This window comes from Mustelus asterias, chromosome 13, assembly GCF_964213995.1.
Source record: "Mustelus asterias chromosome 13, sMusAst1.hap1.1, whole genome shotgun sequence".
NCBI classification, from domain to species: Eukaryota; Metazoa; Chordata; class Chondrichthyes; order Carcharhiniformes; family Triakidae; genus Mustelus; species Mustelus asterias.
The window spans coordinates 79885033-79903451 of NC_135813.1; the positions used below are offsets into that span (position 1 = coordinate 79885033).

The window sequence follows — 18419 nt, forward strand, 5'->3', positions numbered from 1 at the left end:
TGGCGGTGGGACGAGAGCCTAAAGTGCTCAGTATTTGGCCATTGAAGGGCTTGAATAGATGGCGGGTGTTGACCTGAATCTTCCGGTGAAGATCTGAATCGTGAATGAGGCGGGAAGACTGCAGATTTCCAGTTTAATTATGGCTCCATGATTGGCTGTTGGCAGCAATCAAACTTTTACATTTTTCTCATATTTCAGAAACCAAGGGATGAGGAAGAAGCTGATTTTGTTTTTCAAACGAAGGAATCACGCTCGGAAACAGTGGGTAAGTTCAATTCCCAACTCTGATTTCTTATTTATTTGCCTTTTGGTTCTTGTCTCATTTCCCAAATAATTCCAGTTTTTGCAATCTGGAAGCCAAAGTCCAGACGGCGAGGAAGGATCACTGGACAGAACAGTCCAGAAGGCCATTCAGCCCAGTGTGTCTCTGCTCACTGATGGATGGAGTGATTCAATTAGCCTCCCTGTCGTGAGCATTTCCCCCATGCCCAACTCAACATCTGGCTGTACTTCAGGGTGGGGGAGGGACCAGTTTAGGGGGTGGAGGTGGGGAGAGAAGTCAATGGGGGTCGGGTCAGGATGGGGTGAAAGGTCAGTGTTGGGGTCGAGTGCCTGATATAGCTGTGTTTGAAAAAGCAGCCCGCTTGATTGCTACCCCGTCCACAAACATTCACTCCCTCCGCCACCGACACTCAGTGGCAGCCGTGTGTACCATCGATAAGATGCACTGCAGCAACTCACCAAGGCTCCTTAGACAGCACCTTCCAAACTCACAACCTCGACCATCTAGAAGGACAGGAGCAGCAGATACCTGGGAACACCAGCACCCAGAGGTTCCCCTCCGAGCCACTCACCATCCTGACTCGGAAATATATCCCCGTTCCTTCACTGTCACTGGGTCAAAATCCTGGAACACCCTCCCTAACAGCACTGTGGGTGTACCTACACCTCACAGACAGCAGCGGGTCAGGAAGGCAGCTCACCCCCACCTTCTGAAGGGGAGTTAGGGATGGGCAATAAATGCTGGCCCAGCCAGCGACGCCCGTGAATGGATAATGACGAGTGTCAGAGCGGGTCAGGAAGCCACTCCCCAGGGAGGCCTCTCCGTGTCCCAGCTTGTCGGCCAGCGCTGACGCTGACATTCAATCCTTTTGGAATCTGCCCAATCCCCGCCCTTTCTCTGGATCTGAGCCGAGACGTCCCACAGGAGGAAACTTCAAAAACTTTAAAGCAAAAACCTTCACTGTGACCTTTGTGATTCTGGACTGTTCCTGAACCATTCAAATCATGGAATCCCGACAGTGCAGAAGGAGGCCATTCGGCCCATTGAGTCTGCACCGACCACAATCCCACCCAGGCCCTTTCCCCATAACCCCACACCGGGGAATTGAATCTTTCTCAGAGCAGCAACCTGTAGAAAGAGGATTAGGTGGAAGAAAGGAGCTTGTGGGCCGGTGATAATGTCACTGGACATTATCCCAGCAATTTCATTGGTTACTTGATCCACCATGTGATCACTTTGTTGAGTTCATGGCTGTGGTGAGATTTGAACTCACGACCTGTGGTTGTTGTTGTTGAGCAAGAACTATGATAATCACTACAGTCATGTGGATTTCACTGCACTGTTTACTGGACAGGGGGTGAAAACCTCCTCTTTTACCCAATGTGAGTCAGGAAGACAGCGAGAGGAATCAGGAGATAGAGAGATGGTGTTATAGAATCATAGAAGCAGAGAAAATAGGAGCAGGAGGAGGTCATCCGGCCCTTTTGAGTCTTCAAGCTTTGACAAAGGGTCATCTGGACTCGAAACGTCAGCTCTTTTCTCTCCTTTCAAATGCTGCCAGACCTGCTGAGATTTTCCAGCATTTCTCTTTCAGTTCCTTCCTGCATCTACCCTATCTAGTCCTGTTAGAATTTTATAGGTTTCTGTGAGATCCCCACTCATTCTTCTAAACGCCAGCGAATATAATCCTAACCGACCTAATCTCTCCTTGTACGTTAGTCCCACCATCCCCAGAATCAGTCTGGTAAACCTTCGCTGAACTCCCTCTAAAGCAAGAACATCCTTCCTCAGAAAAGGAGACCAAAACTGCACACAATACTCTCGGTGTGGCCTCACCAAGGCCCTGTGTAATTGCGACAACACATCCCTGCTCCTGTACTCGAAACCTCTCGCAATGAAGGCTAACAGACCAGTTGCCTTTTTCACTGCCTGCTGGGAATTGGAAGAGGAAAGAAAGGAAACATTTATTCTTCAAAATTGGTTTAGGTTTATAAAAAGGACATTCCAGCTCAGGGACATGTCTGATTGGCTCCAGGCTCTGCCCTGTTGGAGATGAGATGTGGAAATGGATTCTCTGCCTGGACAATGTGTTCCATTGGCAGAGGAAATCTCCCTCTCTTCACAACACACAGGGCTTTTCAGCGAATTGGTGAGCGGGTGAGGGAGGGAGTGAGCGGGTGAGGGAGGGAGTGAGCGGGTGAGGGAGGGAGTGAGCGGGTGAGGGAGGGAGTGAGCGGGTGAGGGAGGGAGTGAGCGGGTGAGGGAGGGAGTGAGCGGGTGAGGGAGGGAGTGAGCGGGTGAGGGAGGGAGTGAGCGGGTGAGGGAGGGAGTGAGCGGGTGAGGGAGGGAGTGAGCGGGTGAGGGAGGGAGTGAGCGGGTGAGGGAGGGAGTGAGCGAGTGAGGGAGTGAGTGGATGAGTGAGTGGGTGAGTGGCCGAGGGAGGGAGAACTTGAGTGAGGGTGAGAGAGGGAGGGAGGGAATAGCTTTGATGGAAAGAGCCCCAAACAGAGACAGTACTCTCCGTGGTTATGTGAGTGGTTGTTTGTTGAGCTGAATTGAGTGAGAGGATTGTCCTGACTTCTGTCCTTTCGTCCTTTTACAGGAACAGAAGTTCTGCCAACGCTATGACCAACTGATGGAAGCTTGGGAAAAAAAGGTTGAACGGATTGAGAATAACCCAAGGCGACGGGCGAAGGAAAACAAGGTGCGGGAATACTACGAGCGTCAGTTTCCAGAGATCCGCAAACAGCGGGAGCTGCAGGAACGTATGCAGAGGTACAAAACATTCAGAAAACGTTTAGTGTTCACTGTTCAAAACAAGAACTTGCCTGAAATGTCCCTTAATCCATTACACAAGCTCCAAACATAGAACTGGAATCAAATGGGAACATGAAGACTCCACACAGACAGTGACCCAAGCCAGGAATCGAACCCGAGTCCCTGGTGCTGTGAGGCAGCAGTGCTGACCACTGTGTCACCGTGCCACCCTTTACACAAACTCCATACATGGAACTGGGATGAGATGAGTTGACTGCAGAGTCATCGCTGAATATTTCACACCAACACAAACAAATCTTCACTTTAAAGATTTCTTCATCTTCCAGCATTAGGAACAGATCTTTTCAGTTCCGGATATAAGTGGAGTGTAACCTGATAACTCGGATTCACGGTTATAACACTTTAACAAGGATTTCTGCTGAGGGGGGAAGAAGCCTTTAATAAACCAAAATATTTTACTCATTCCAAACTAAACCAGGTTTAACATTAGTGTTAAACATTAGTGTTGTCTAATCTCTGAGACCTGTTTGTATCCTGGGTGATTTTAGTAAGAGATTGACAACTGCTATTCAATACTAAACATGGCAAAATCCACACACTCAGCACTGAGTGAGAATGTTTCACTCATTATCCTCGTGGTGAATGGATTGGAGCTCGGAATATGTTTTGACAATGGGGGAGGGGGGGGGGCAGTGGATTTGAAGATTTGGGATGTTTTGCTGGCTTCAGGATCATGTGGAAAAGGATTTTGGATATTAGGTGAGTTTCCAGGTTTCAGTGGATAGAGGATAATCTTGTTTGACAGACTTTGCCTTTGCTTTGTCCACATGGGAACAGAAACAGCTGTGAGAAGGTGTCAGTTTAGAGAACATTTCAATGCAATAAACAGCCCTGGGCAGTCTGTCTGCCGTGGATCTCGGAGAGCCAGCTGGATATGAGGTTTACTTTTGCTGTGGTGTTTTTTTTCAGCAGAGGGGGACAGAGAGGTTCCAATTTCTCTGCAACTATAGCTCGGAGTGAACACGAGATCTCCGAGATTATCGACGGACTTTCAGAACAAGAGGTGAGTTTTCACTTTTCTGATATCCCAATTTCTGACCTCTGCCATTCCCTAGGGATTTGTCACAGGTTGTGTCTATAGTCCCAGGGGACAGGAATGATTGGAGATTGTAGAGCTTGCAGCCGAGAGCTCTGTACGGGTGTTTGCCAGCGAGGACCACTCGATGTCCAGCTCCCCCTCTCAGCAGTGTGGGCACAGAGCAAGTTCGAATCTCCCACCGATGTGTCCTAACCCTCCATTGGCCAGGGGTCAAAGGTTAATCGCCCCGGCACTGCAACAATAAATCAAAGGCCCAAAACAAATCTTTCCTTACTCTCTTTGAATGTTTTCATTTATGAGTTTCGACAAAGATTGAAAATTCTGAGTAGAATAAGTCTGGGAGTTAGCTGTAAAGCACAAAATAAAGTAAAGCAGAACCACAAACCTGCGGTGAACACAAAAAGGACCCAACTGGGACAATGCAGTGATGGACCCACTCAGGGGCTTGCTTTATACAGGGCTCGGTATACGAGCTCTACCTGATGAGGTAATTACCAATCCCCAGAGAGCTCGTATTTAACAAGGCCTACAGGGAGGTCAATCACTGATTTCCCTGCAAGTCCTGGGGGTGATCACACTGAGGGAGGGAAAGGCATTTGCTGAAATAAGTGATTCCTGAATCGATGTGTTTGGCAGTTTCAGGCGAAACAGATTTTGGGAGAATTTGTGGGAATGGACATTGAGGAGCCTGTGGGAACCTCAAACTCAACGTGGACAGAATGATAACACAATAATGTGCACAAATTTTTACAAGTTTCAGAAAAGCTCCCCGTAATCTCCCTCTCGGTTCAGTCTGTCCCCGTCGACAGTTTGTATAGATCCCAATGCAGCCAATCAGGCAGCAGCGGGCTCCACACAATGAGGGCAGCTGCCTTTCTGGAGGAGGAGACTGAGTGGATGGGGGGGTTTGAGTGGGTGCTGCTCCGCTGGACCCCCCCGCTGGGCTCTCGAACAGAGTTGGCAACACGGGTCCCGTCCAAAACCACACCAACACCAGGGCAATGAGGAAAGATCCATTTGGCCTCCCCCAATGGGAAAGGGTATTGGGAAGTGATGAACTGTAACCTGCAGTGCAGAAATGGCCTCCAATCAATGCACAGCGAGTCTTCTCAGTTCTGAGACTGAGCATTTTCCAACATTGAGCACGCAGCAACTTCTCAACTGATATTCACACACATAACATCATTCCAAAATTCCTCACTGTGTTAGTGTCATTCCCACATTCCTCGCTGTGTTAGTGTCATTCCCAAATTCCTCACTGTGTTAATGTCATTCCCACATTCCTCGCTGTGTTAGTGTCATTCCCACATTCCTCACTCTGTTCATGTCATTCCCACATTCCTCACTGTGTTAGTGTCATTCCCACATTCCTCACTGTGTTAGTGTCATTCCCACATTCCTCGCTGTGTTAGTGTCATTCCCACATTCCTCACTCTGTTCATGTCATTCCCACATTCCTCACTGTGTCAGTGTCATTCCCACATTCCTCACTGTGTTAGTGTCTTTCCCACATTCCTCATTGTGTTAGTGCCATTCCCAAATTCCTCACTGTGTTAGTTTCCTTCCAAAATTCCTTATTGTGTTAGTGTCATTCCCACATTCCTCACTGTGTTAGTGTCATTCCCAAATTCCTCAGTGTGTTAGTTTCCTTCCAAAATTCCTTATTGTGTTAGTATCATTCCCACAATCCTCACTCTGTTCATGTCATTCCCACAATCCTCACTGTGTTAGTATCATTCCCACAATCCGCACTGTGTTAGTGTCATTCCCACATTCCTCACTGTGTTCATGTCATTCCCACATTCCTCACTGTGTTAGTGTCATTCCCACATTCCTCACTGTGTGAGTGTCATTCCCACCTTCCTCACTGTGTCAGTGTCATTCCCACAATGGCAGAACCATAAAGGGTGTAGATACGCAGAGGGACCTGGGTGTGCAAGTCCACAGATCCTTGAACGTGACGTCACAGGTGGAGAAGGCGGTGAAGAAGGCATATGGCATGCTTGCCTTTATAGGACGGGGCATAGAGTATAAAAGTTGGGGTCTGATGTTGCAGATGTATAGAACGTTGGTTCGGCCGCATTTGGAATACTGCGCCCAGTTCTGGTCGCCACACTACCAGAAGGACGTGGAGGCTTTGGAGAGAGTGCAGAGGAGGTTTACCAGGATGTTGCCTGGTATGGAGGGGCTTAGTTATGAGGAGAGATTGGGTAAACTGGGGTTGTTCTCACTGGAAAGATGGAGGATGAGAGGTGACCTAATAGAGGTGTATAAAATTATGAAAGGCATAGATAGGGTGAACGGTGGGAAGCTTTTTCCCAGATCGGTTGTGACGTTCATGAGGGGTCATAGGTTCAAGGTGAGGGGGGGGGAGGTTTAACATGGATATCAGAAGGACTATTTTACACAGAGGGTGGTGGGGGCCTGGAATGCGCTGCCGGGCAAGGTGGTGGAGGCGGACACACTGGGAACGTTTAAGACTTATCCAGATAGCCACATGAACGGAGTGGGAATGGAGGGATACAAAAGAATGGTCCAGTTTGGACCAGGGAGCAGCGCGGGCTTGGAGGGCCGAAGGGTCTGTTCCTGTGCTGTATTGTTCTTTGTAATCCTCACTGTGTTAATGTCATTCCCACGCTCCTCACTGTGTTAATGTCATTCCCACATTCCTCACTGTGTTAATGTCATTCCCACATTCCTCACTGTGTTAATGTCATTCCCACATTCCTCACTGTGTTAGTGTCATTCCCACATTCCTCACTGTGTTAGTGTCATTCCCACATTCCTCACTGCGTTAGTGTCATTCCCACATTCCTCACTGTGTCAGTGTCATTCCCACATTCCTCACTATGTTAATGTCATTCCCACATTCCTCACTGTGTTAGCGTCATTCCCACATTCCTCACTGTGTTAGCGTCATTCCCACATTCCTCACTGTGTTAGTGTCATTCCCACATTCCTCACTGTGTTAGTGTCATTCCCACATTCCTCACTCTGTTAATGTCATTCCCACAATGCTCACTGTGTTAGTGTCATTCCCACATTCCTCACTCTGTTAATATCATTCCCACAATCCTCACTGTGTCAGTGTCATTCCCACACTCCTCACTGTGTTAGTGTCATTCCCACACTCCTCACTGTGTTAGTGTCATTCCCACATTCCTCACTGTGTTAGCGTCATTCCCACATTCCTCACTGTGTTACCGTCATTCCCACATTCCTCACTGTGTTAGCGTCATTCCCACATTCCTCACTGTGTTAGCGTCATTCCCACAATCCTCACTGTGTTAGTGTCATTCCCACAATCCTCACTGTTAGTGTCATTCCCACATTCCTCACTGTGTTAATGTCATTCCCACATTCCTCACTGTGTTAGTGTCATTCCCACATTCCTCACTGTGTTCCTGTCATTCCCACATTCCTCACTGTGTTTCCTGTCATTCCCACATTCCTCACCGTGTTAGCATTCCCACATTCCTCACTGTGTTAGTGTCATTCCCACATTCCTCACTGTGTTAGTGTCATTCCCACATTCCTCACTGTTTTAGTGTCATTCCCACATTCCTCACTGTGTTAGCATTCCCACATTCCTCACTGTGTCAGTGTCATTCCCACATTCCTCACCGTGTTAATGTCATTCCCACATTCCTCACTGTGTTAGTGTCATTCCCACATTCCTCACTGTGTTAGTGTCATTCCCACATTCCTCACTGTGTCAGTGTCATTCCCACATTCCTCACTGTGTTAGCATTCCCACATTCCTCACTGTGTCAGTGTCATTCCCACTTTCCTCACTGTGTTTGTGTCATTCCCACTTTCCTCACTGTGTTTGTGTCATTCCCACATTCCTCACTCTGTTCATGTCATTCCCACATTCCTCACTCTGTTAATGTCATTCCCACATTCCTCACTCTGTTAATGTCATTCCCACATTCCCCACTGTGTCAGTGTCATTCCCACATTCCTCACTGTGTCAGTGTCATTCCCACATTCCTCACTGTGTTAATGTCATTCCCACATTCCTCACTGTGTCAGTGTCATTCCCACATTCCTCACTGTGTCAGTGTCATTCCCACATTCCTCACTCTGTTAATGTCATTCCCACATTCCTCACTGTGTCAGTGTCATTCCCACATTCCTCACTGCGTTAGTGTCATTCCCACAATCCTCACTGTGTTAGTGTCATTCCCACATTCCTCACTTTGTTAATGTCATTCCCACATTCCTCACTGTGTTCCTGTCATTCCCACATTCCTCACTGTGTTCCTGTCATTCCCACATTCCTCACTGTGTTAGCATTCCCACATTCCTCACTGTGTTAGTGTCATTCCCACATTCCTCACTGTGTTAGCATTCCCACATTCCTCACTGTGTTAGTGTCATTCCCACATTCCTCACTGTGTTACTGTCATTCCCACATTCCTCACTGTGTTACTGTCATTCCCACATTCCTCACTGTGTTACTGTCATTCCCACATTCCTCACTCTGTTAATGTCATTCCCACATTCCTCACTGTGTTAGCATTCCCACATTCCTCACTGTGTTAGCATTCCCACATTCCTCACTGTGTCAGTGTCATTCCCACATTCCTCACTGTGTTAATGTCATTCCCACATTCCTCACTGTGTCAGTGTCATTCCCACATTCCTCACTGTGTCAGTGTCATTCCCACATTCCTCACTGTGTTAGCATTCCCACATTCCTCACTGTGTCAGTGTCATTCCCACATTCCTCACTGTGTTTGTGTCATTCCCACATTCCTCACTGTGTTCATGACATTCCCACATTCCTCACTCTGTTAATGTCATTCCCACATTCATCACTCTGTTAATGTCATTCCCACATTCCTCACTGTGTCAGTGTCATTCCCACATTCCTCACTGTGTCAGTGTCATTCCCACATTCCTCACTGTGTTAATGTCATTCCCACATTCCTCACTGTGTCAGTGTCATTCCCACATTCCTCACTGTGTCAGTGTCATTCCCATATTCCTCACTCTGTTAATGTCATTCCCACATTCCTCACTGTGTCAGTGTCATTCCCACATTCCTCACTGCGTTAGTGTCATTCCCACATTCCTCACTGTGTCAGTGTCATTCCCACGTTCCTCACTGTCAGTGTCATTCCCACATTCCTCACTGCGTTAGTGTCATTCCCACATTCCTCACTGTGTCAGTGTCATTCCCACATTCCTCACTGTGTCAGTGTCATTCCCACATTCCTCACTGTGTTAATGTCATTCCCACATTCCTCACTGTGTCAGTGTCATTCCCACATTCCTCACTGTGTCAGTGTCATTCCCATATTCCTCACTCTGTTAATGTCATTCCCACATTCCTCACTGTGTCAGTGTCATTCCCACATTCCTCACTGCGTTAGTGTCATTCCCACATTCCTCACTGTGTCAGTGTCATTCCCACGTTCCTCACTGTCAGTGTCATTCCCACATTCCTCACTGCGTTAGTGTCATTCCCACATTCCTCACTGTGTCAGTGTCATTCCCACATTCCTCACTGTGTTAGTGTCATTCCCACATTCCTCACTGTGTCAGTGTCATTCCCACATTCCTCACTGTGTTAATGTCATTCCCACATTCCTCACTGTGTCAGTGTCATTCCCACATTCCTCACTGTGTCAGTGTCATTCCCACATTCCTCACTGTGTTAATGTCATTCCCACATTCCTCACTGTGTCAGTGTCATTCCCACATTCCTCACTGTGTCAGTGTCATTCCCACATTCCTCACTGTCAGTGTCATTCCCACATTCCTCACTGTGTCAGTGTCATTCCCACATTCCTCACTGTGTCAGTGTCATTCCCACATTCCTCACTCTGTTAATGTCATTCCCACATTCCTCACTGTGTCAGTGTCATTCCCACATTCCTCACTGTGTCAATGTCATTCCCACATTCCTCACTCTGTTAATGTCATTCCCACATTCCTCACTGTGTTAGCATTCCCACATTCCTCACTGTGTCAGTGTCATTCCCACATTCCTCACTCTGTTAATGTCATTCCCACATTCCTCACTGTGTTAGCATTCCCACATTCCTCACTGTGTCAGTGTCATTCCCACATTCCTCACTGTGTTAGCATTCCCACATTCCTCACTGTGTCAGTGTCATTCCCACATTCCTCACTGTGTTAATGTCATTCCCACATTCCTCACTGTGTTCATGTCATTCCCCCATTCCTCACTCTGTTAATGTCATTCCCACATTCCTCACTGTGTTAGCATTCCCACATTCCTCACTGTGTCAGTGTCATTCCACATTCCTCACTGTTTTAGTGTCATTCCCACATTCCTCACTGTGAGTGTCATTCCCACATTCCTCACTGTGTTCCTGTCATTCCCACATTCCTCACTGTGTGAGTGTCATTCCGGACACTGAGATATTGATTTCTCTTCCCTGCAGAACATTGAGAAGCAGATGCGACAATTGGCTGTTGTGCCCCCGATGATGTTTGATGCTGAACAGCAGCGCGTTCGGTTTATCAACATGAACGGCCTGATGGAAGATCCCATGAAGGTTTACAAAGAGCGGCAGTTTCTGAATCACTGGCAGGATGAGGAGAAAGAGCTCTTCAGAGAGAAGTGAGGATGAATAATCACTCTGACCCCAGACCCCTAACCTCTGACCCCAGACCCCTAACCTCTGATCCCAGACCCCTCACCTCTGACCCCAGACCCCTAACCTCTGACCCCCAGACCCCTGACCAAACCAGGTTGATGTCGTAGATTGGTGATGGTTCAAAGTAGTTTGTTTATATCGGGCTTGTCGGGGGGGTGGGTGGGTTGTTTTGGGTGGGGGTGGTTTTGGGGGGGGGGGGGGCGCATTTCAGAAAAGACTGGGAAAGAGCCTGGCTTACGCCCACTCACTCTTTCTCTCCCTCCCCTCACTCTCTCTCCCTCTCTCTCTCCCTCACTCCTGTCTGGTGCTCTCTGCTCTCAGGACCTGACCTTTAACCTTTACCTGTGCATATTGATGCACCATCAATCGAACAAAGACTAGTTTGTGTGCAAGAACAAATAGGCTTTTATTAGCAAAAGACTTGGAGCACCCCCATGCCGATGAACTGGTCCAGACTGAGGCAGGGGGGTGGGGAACAGTCGCCTTTATACCTGGACCGGGGGGGGAGGAGTCCCGGGCAGGGCCGGCAGGGACGTGTCCAGACATGTCACTCACACACAGGCAATAAGCTAACAGTGGTTTACCACACATGGGTTGTCAGGTGGACCCAGCCTGTGATTGGCTGAGCAGATGGGCGGCACTTTCCCGGGACAGGTCCAGGGAGCGGCTGGAGAAACTCAGCGAAATCATCCCGAAACCTTCCTCCCCGTCGCTGTGGGAACCGCTGTGTTTACTGTCAGACACACGTGTGCGTGCGTGCGTGCGTGGTACAAACTAATTGTGCTGGGGGTTGTAGAGGGGGAGTGTGTGAGCGCGGAGGGAGAGAGGTGGGACAGCCAGAGGGCAGCTTATCAAAGACGGGGAGTTCGGGATGATGCTGGAATGGTGAACTCTGCATTGATCCTAATTGCAATCACTCTCCCCTCAGGTTCATTCAGCATCCAAAGAATTTTGGACACCTAACAACATTCCTGCACAGAAAGGTAAACAGGAATTGAGTTTAATTCAGTCTTTCATTCCATTTGTGATAAGGATTGGAATAAGATAAAGATCAGACAGTGCAGTGTGTGAGGTTACAGTGTGACTGGGGTCAGACAGTGCAGTGTGTGAGGTTACAGTGTGACTGGGATCAGTCAGTGCAGTGTGTGAGGTTACAGTGTGACTGGGGTCAGACAGTGCAGTGTGTGAGGTTACAGTGTGACTGGGATCAGTCAGTGCAGTGTGTGAGGTTACAGTGTGACTGGGGTCAGACAGTGCAGTGTGTGAGGTTACAGTGTGACTGGGGTCAGACAGTGCAGTGTGTGAGGTTACAGTGTGACTGGGATCAGTCAGTGCAGTGTGTGAGGTTACAGTGTGACTGGGGTCAGACAGTGCAGTGTGTGAGGTTACAGTGTGACTGGGATCAGTCAGTGCAGTGTGTGAGGTTACAGTGTGACTGGGATCACACAGTGCAGTGTGTGAGGTTACAGTGTGACTGGGATCAGACAGTGCAGTGTGTGAGGTTACAGTGTGACTGGGATCAGTCAGTGCAGTGTGTGAGGTTACAGTGTGACTGGGATCAGACAGTGCAGTGTGTGAGGTTACAGTGTGACTGGGATCAGACAGTGCAGTGTGTGAGGTTACAGTGTGACTGGGATCAGACAGTGCAGTGTGTGAGGTTACAGTGTGACTGGGATCAGTCAGTGCAGTGTGTGAGGTTACAGTGTGACTGGGATCAGACAGTGCAGTGTGTGAGGTTACAGTGTGACTGGGATCAGACAGTGCAGTGTGTGAGGTTACAGTGTGACTGGGATCAGACAGTGCAGTGTGTGAGGTTACAGTGTGACTGGGATCAGTCAGTGCCGTGTGTGAGGTTACAGTGTGATCAGATAGTGCCGTGTGTGAGGTTACAGTGTGACTGGGATCAGTCAGTGCCGTGTGTGAGGTTACAGTGTGACTGGGATCAGACTGTGCAGTGTGTGAGGTTACAGTGTGACTGGGATCAGACTGTGCAGTGTGTGAGGTTACAGTGTGATCAGACAGTGCAGTGTGTGAGGTTACAGTGTGACTGGGATCAGACAGTGCAGTGTGTGAGGTTACAGTGTGACTGGGATCAGACAGTGCAGTGTGTGAGGTTACAGTGTGATCAGGCAGTGCAGTGTGTGAGGTTACAGTGTGACTGGGATCAGACAGTGCAGTGTGTGAGGTTACAGTGTGACTGGGATCAGACAGTGCAGTGTGTGAGGTTACAGTGTGACTGGGATCAGGCAGTGCAGTGTGTGAGGTTGCAGTGTGTGAGGTTACAGTGTGATCAGGCAGTGCAGTGTGTGAGGTTACAGTGTGACTGGGATCAGTCAGTGCAGTGTGTGAGGTTACAGTGTGACTGGGATCAGGCAGTGCAGTGTGTGAGGTTACAGTGTGACTGGGATCAGACAGTGCAGTGTGTGAGGTTACAGTGTGACTGGGATCAGACAGTGCAGTGTGTGAGGTTACAGTGTGACTGTGATCAGGCAGTGCAGTGTGTGAGGTTACAGTGTGACTGGGATCAGTCAGTGCAGTGTGTGAGGTTACAGTGTGACTGGGATCAGACTGTGCCGTGTGTGAGGTTACAGTGTGATCAGACAGTGCAGTGTGTGAGGTTACAGTGTGACTGGGATCAGACAGTGCAGTGTGTGAGGTTACAGTGTGACTGGGATCAGACAGTGCCGTGTGTGAGGTTACAGTGTGACTGGGATCAGACTGTGCAGTGTGTGAGGTTACAGTGTGACTGTGATCAGACAGTGCAGTGTGTGAGGTTACAGTGTGACTGTGATCAGACAGTGCAGTGTGTGAGGTTACAGTGTGACTGTGATCAGACAGTGCAGTGTGTGAGGTTACAGTGTGACTGGGATCAGACAGTGCAGTGTGTGAGGTTACAGTGTGACTGGGATCAGACAGTGCAGTGTGTGAGGTTACAGTGTGACTGGGATCAGACTGTGCAGTGTGTGAGGTTACAGTGTGATCAGACAGTGCCGTGTGTGAGGTTACAGTGTGACTGGGATCAGACTGTGCAGTGTGTGAGGTTACAGTGTGACTGGGATCAGACAGTGCCGTGTGTGAGGTTACAGTGTGACTGGGATCAGACAGTGCCGTGTGTGAGGTTACAGTGTGATCAGACAGTGCCGTGTGTGAGGTTACAGTGTGACTGGGATCAGACAGTGCCGTGTGTGAGGTTACAGTGTGACTGGGATCAGTCAGTGCCGTGTGTGAGGTTACAGTGCGACTGGGGTCAGACAGTGCAGTCTGTGAGGTTACAGTGTGACTGGGATCAGACAGTGCCGTGTGTGAGGTTACAGTGTGACTGGGATCAGACAGTGCCGTGTGTGAGGTTACAGTGTGACTGGGATCAGACAGTGCCGTGTGTGAGGTTACAGTGTGACTGGGATCAGACAGTGCAGTGTGTGAGGTTACAGTGTGACTGGGATCAGACAGTGCCGTGTGTGAGGTTACAGTGTGACTGGGATCAGACAGTGCCGTGTGTGAGGTTACAGTGTGACTGGGATCAGACAGTGCCGTGTGTGAGGTTACAGTGTGACTGGGATCAGACAGTGCAGTGTGTGAGGTTACAGTGTGACTGGGGTCAGACAGTGCAGTCTGTGAGGTTACAGTGTGACTGGGATCAGACAGTGCCGTGTGTGAGGTTACAGTGTGACTGGGATCAGACAGTGCCGTGTGTGAGGTTACAGTGTGACTGGGATCAGACAGTGCCGTGTGTGAGGTTACAGTGTGACTGGGATCAGACAGTGCCGTGTGTGAGGTTACAGTGTGACTGGGATCAGACAGTGCAGTGTGTGAGGTTACAGTGTGACTGGGATCAGACAGTGCAGTGTGTGAGGTTACAGTGTGACTGGGGTCAGACAGTGCAGTCTGTGAGGTTACAGTGTGACTGGGATCAGACAGTGCCGTGTGTGAGGTTACAGTGTGACTGGGATCAGACAGTGCCGTGTGTGAGGTTACACTGTGACTGGGATCAGACAGTGCCGTGTGTGAGGTTACAGTGTGACTGGGATCAGACAGTGCAGTGTGTGAGGTTACAGTGTGACTGGGGTCAGACAGTGCAGTCTGTGAGGTTACAGTGTGACTGGGATCAGTCAGTGCCGTGTGTGAGGTTACAGTGTGACTGGGGTCAGACAGTGCAGTGTGTGAGGTTACAGTGTGATCAGATAGTGCCGTGTGTGAGGTTACAGTGTGATCAGATAGTGCCGTGTGTGAGGTTACAGTGTGATCAGATAGTGCCGTGTGTGAGGTTACAGTGTGATCAGATAGTGCCGTGTGTGAGGTTACAGTGTGATCAGATAGTGCCGTGTGTGAGGTTACAGTGTGACTGGGATCAGTCAGTGCCGTGTGTGAGGTTACAGTGTGACTGGGATCAGACAGTGCCGTGTGTGAGGTTACAGTGTGACTGGGATCAGACAGTGCCGTGTGTGAGGTTACAGTGTGACTGGGATCAGACAGTGCAGTGTGTGAGGTTACAGTGTGACTGGGGTCAGACAGTGCAGTGTGTGAGGTTACAGTGTGACTGGGATCACACAGTGCAGTGTGTGAGGTTACAGTGTGACTGGGATCAGTCAGTGCCGTGTGTGAGGTTACAGTGTGACTGGGGTCAGACAGTGCAGTGTGTGAGGTTACAGTGTGACTGGGATCACACAGTGCAGTGTGTGAGGTTACAGTGTGACTGGGATCAGACAGTGCAGTGTGTGAGGTTACAGTGTGACTGGGATCAGTCAGTGCAGTGTGTGAGGTTACAGTGTGACTGGGGTCAGACAGTGCCGTGTGTGATGTTACAGTGTGATCAGACAGTGCAGTGTGTGAGGTTACAGTGTGACTGGGATCAGACAGTGCAGTGTGTGAGGTTACAGTGTGACTGGGATCAGTCAGTGCCGTGTGTGAGGTTACAGTGTGACTGGGATCAGACTGTGCCGTGTGTGAGGTTACAGTGTGATCAGATAGTGCCGTGTGTGAGGTTACAGTGTGACTGGGATCAGTCAGTGCAGTGTGTGAGGTTACAGTGTGACTGGGATCAGTCAGTGCCGTGTGTGAGGTTACAGTGTGACTGGCGTCAGACAGTGCCGTGTGTGAGGTTACAGTGTGACTGGGATCAGACAGTGCCGTGTGTGAGGTTACAGTGTGACTGTGATCAGATAGTGCCGTGTGTGAGGTTACAGTGTGACTGGGATCAGTCAGTGCCGTGTGTGAGGTTACAGTGTGACTGGGATCAGACAGTGCCGTGTGTGAGGTTACAGTGTGACTGGGATCAGACTGTGCAGTGTGTGAGTTTACAGCGTGATCAGACAGTGCAGTGTGTGAGGTTACAGTGTGACTGGGGTCAGACTGTGCCGTGTGTGAGGTTACAGTGTGACTGGGATCAGACAGTGCAGTGTGTGAGGTTACAGTGTGACTGGGATCAGACTGTGCCGTGTGTGAGGTTACAGTGTGACTGGGATCAGACAGTGCCGTGTGTGAGGTTACAGTGTGACTGGGGTCAGACTGTGCCGTGTGTGAGGTTACAGTGTGACTGGGATCACACAGTGCAGTGTGTGAGGTTACAGTGTGATCAGACAGTGCAGTGTGTGAGGTTACAGTGTGACTGGGATCAGACTGTGCCGTGTGTGAGGTTACAGTGTGACTGGGATCAGACAGTGCCGTGTGTGAGGTTACAGTGTGACTGGGATCACACAGTGCAGTGTGTGAGGTTACAGTGTGATCAGACAGTGCAGTGTGTGAGGTTACAGTGTGACTGGGGTCAGACAGTGCCGTGTGTGAGGTTACAGTGTGACTGGGATCAGTCAGTGCAGTGTGTGAGGTTACAGTGTGATCAGACAGTGCCGTGTGTGAGGTTACAGTGTGATCAGGCAGTGCAGTGTGTGAGGTTACAGTGTGACTGGGATCAGACAGTGCAGTGTGTGAGGTTACAGTGTGACTGGGATCAGACAGTGCCGTGTGTGAGGTTACAGTGTGACTGGGATCAGTCAGTGCCGTGTGTGAGGTTACAGTGTGACTGGGATCAGACAGTGCAGTGTGTGAGGTTACAGTGTGACTGGGATCAGACAGTGCCGTGTGTGAGGTTACAGTGTGACTGGGATCAGACAGTGCCGTGTGTGAGGTTACAGTGTGACTGGGATCAGTCAGTGCCGTGTGTGAGGTTACAGTGTGACTGGGATCAGACAGTGCAGTGTGTGAGGTTACAGTGTGACTGGGATCAGTCAGTGCCGTGTGTGAGGTTACAGTGTGACTGGGATCACAGTGCAGTGTGTGAGGTTACAGTGTGATCAGACAGTGCCGTGTGTGAGGTTACAGTGTGACTGGGATCAGACAGTGCAGTGTGTGAGGTTACAGTGTGACTGGGATCAGTCAGTGCCGTGTGTGAGGTTACAGTGTGACTGGGATCACACAGTGCAGTGTGTGAGGTTACAGTGTGACTGGGATCAGACAGTGCAGTGTGTGAGGTTACAGTGTGACTGGGGTCAGACAGTGCAGTGTGTGAGGTTACAGTGTGACTGGGGTCAGACAGTGCAGTGTGTGAGGTTACAGTGTGACTGGGATCAGTCAGTGCAGTGTGTGAGGTTACAGTGTGACTGGGGTCAGACAGTGCAGTGTGTGAGGTTACAGTGTGATCAGACAGTGCAGTGTGTGAGGTTACAGTGTGACTGGGATCAGACAGTGCAGTGTGTGAGGTTACAGTGTGACTGGGATCAGTCAGTGCCGTGTGTGAGGTTACAGTGTGACTGGGATCAGACTGTGCCGTGTGTGAGGTTACAGTGTGATCAGATAGTGCCGTGTGTGAGGTTACAGTGTGACTGGGATCAGTCAGTGCAGTGTGTGAGGTTACAGTGTGACTGGGATCAGACTGTGCCGTGTGTGAGGTTACAGTGTGACTGGGATCAGACTGTGCCGTGTGTGAGGTTACAGTGTGATCAGATAGTGCCGTGTGTGAGGTTACAGTGTGACTGGGATCAGTCAGTGCAGTGTGTGAGGTTACAGTGTGACTGGGATCAGACAGTGCCGTGTGTGAGGTTACAGTGTGACTGGGATCAGACTGTGCCGTGTGTGAGGTTACAGTGTGATCAGATAGTGCCGTGTGTGAGGTTACAGTGTGACTGGGATCAGTCAGTGCAGTGTGTGAGGTTACAGTGTGACTGGGATCAGACAGTGCCGTGTGTGAGGTTACAGTGTGACTGGGATCAGTCAGTGCCGTGTGTGAGGTTACAGTGTGACTGGGGTCAGACAGTGCCGTGTGTGAGGTTACAGTGTGATCAGATAGTGCCGTGTGTGAGGTTACAGTGTGACTGGGATCAGTCAGTGCCGTGTGTGAGGTTACAGTGTGACTGGGATCAGACAGTGCCGTGTGTGAGGTTACAGTGTGACTGGGATCAGACTGTGCAGTGTGTGAGGTTACAGTGTGATCAGACAGTGCAGTGTGTGAGGTTACAGTGTGACTGGGGTCAGACTGTGCCGTGTGTGAGGTTACAGTGTGACTGGGATCAGACAGTGCAGTGTGTGAGGTTACAGTGTGACTGGGATCAGACTGTGCCGTGTGTGAGGTTACAGTGTGACTGGGATCAGACAGTGCCGTGTGTGAGGTTACAGTGTGACTGGGGTCAGACTG

General features: G+C 49.6%; 1 protein-coding gene across 1 annotated transcript in view; it reads left to right on the forward strand.

Moving 5' to 3' along the window:
* The first annotated feature begins 204 nt into the window (after positions 1-204).
* LOC144502798 (nuclear receptor corepressor 2-like) overlaps positions 205-18419 on the forward strand; it is a 171257-nt gene continuing 153042 nt past the window's right edge. Inside the window, 5 exon segments of the mRNA XM_078227084.1 lie at positions 205-265; positions 2886-3058; positions 4031-4124; positions 10580-10758; positions 11724-11778. Of these exon segments, the coding sequence (XP_078083210.1) occupies positions 209-265; positions 2886-3058; positions 4031-4124; positions 10580-10758; positions 11724-11778 (558 nt within the window). The 5' untranslated portion in view covers positions 205-208.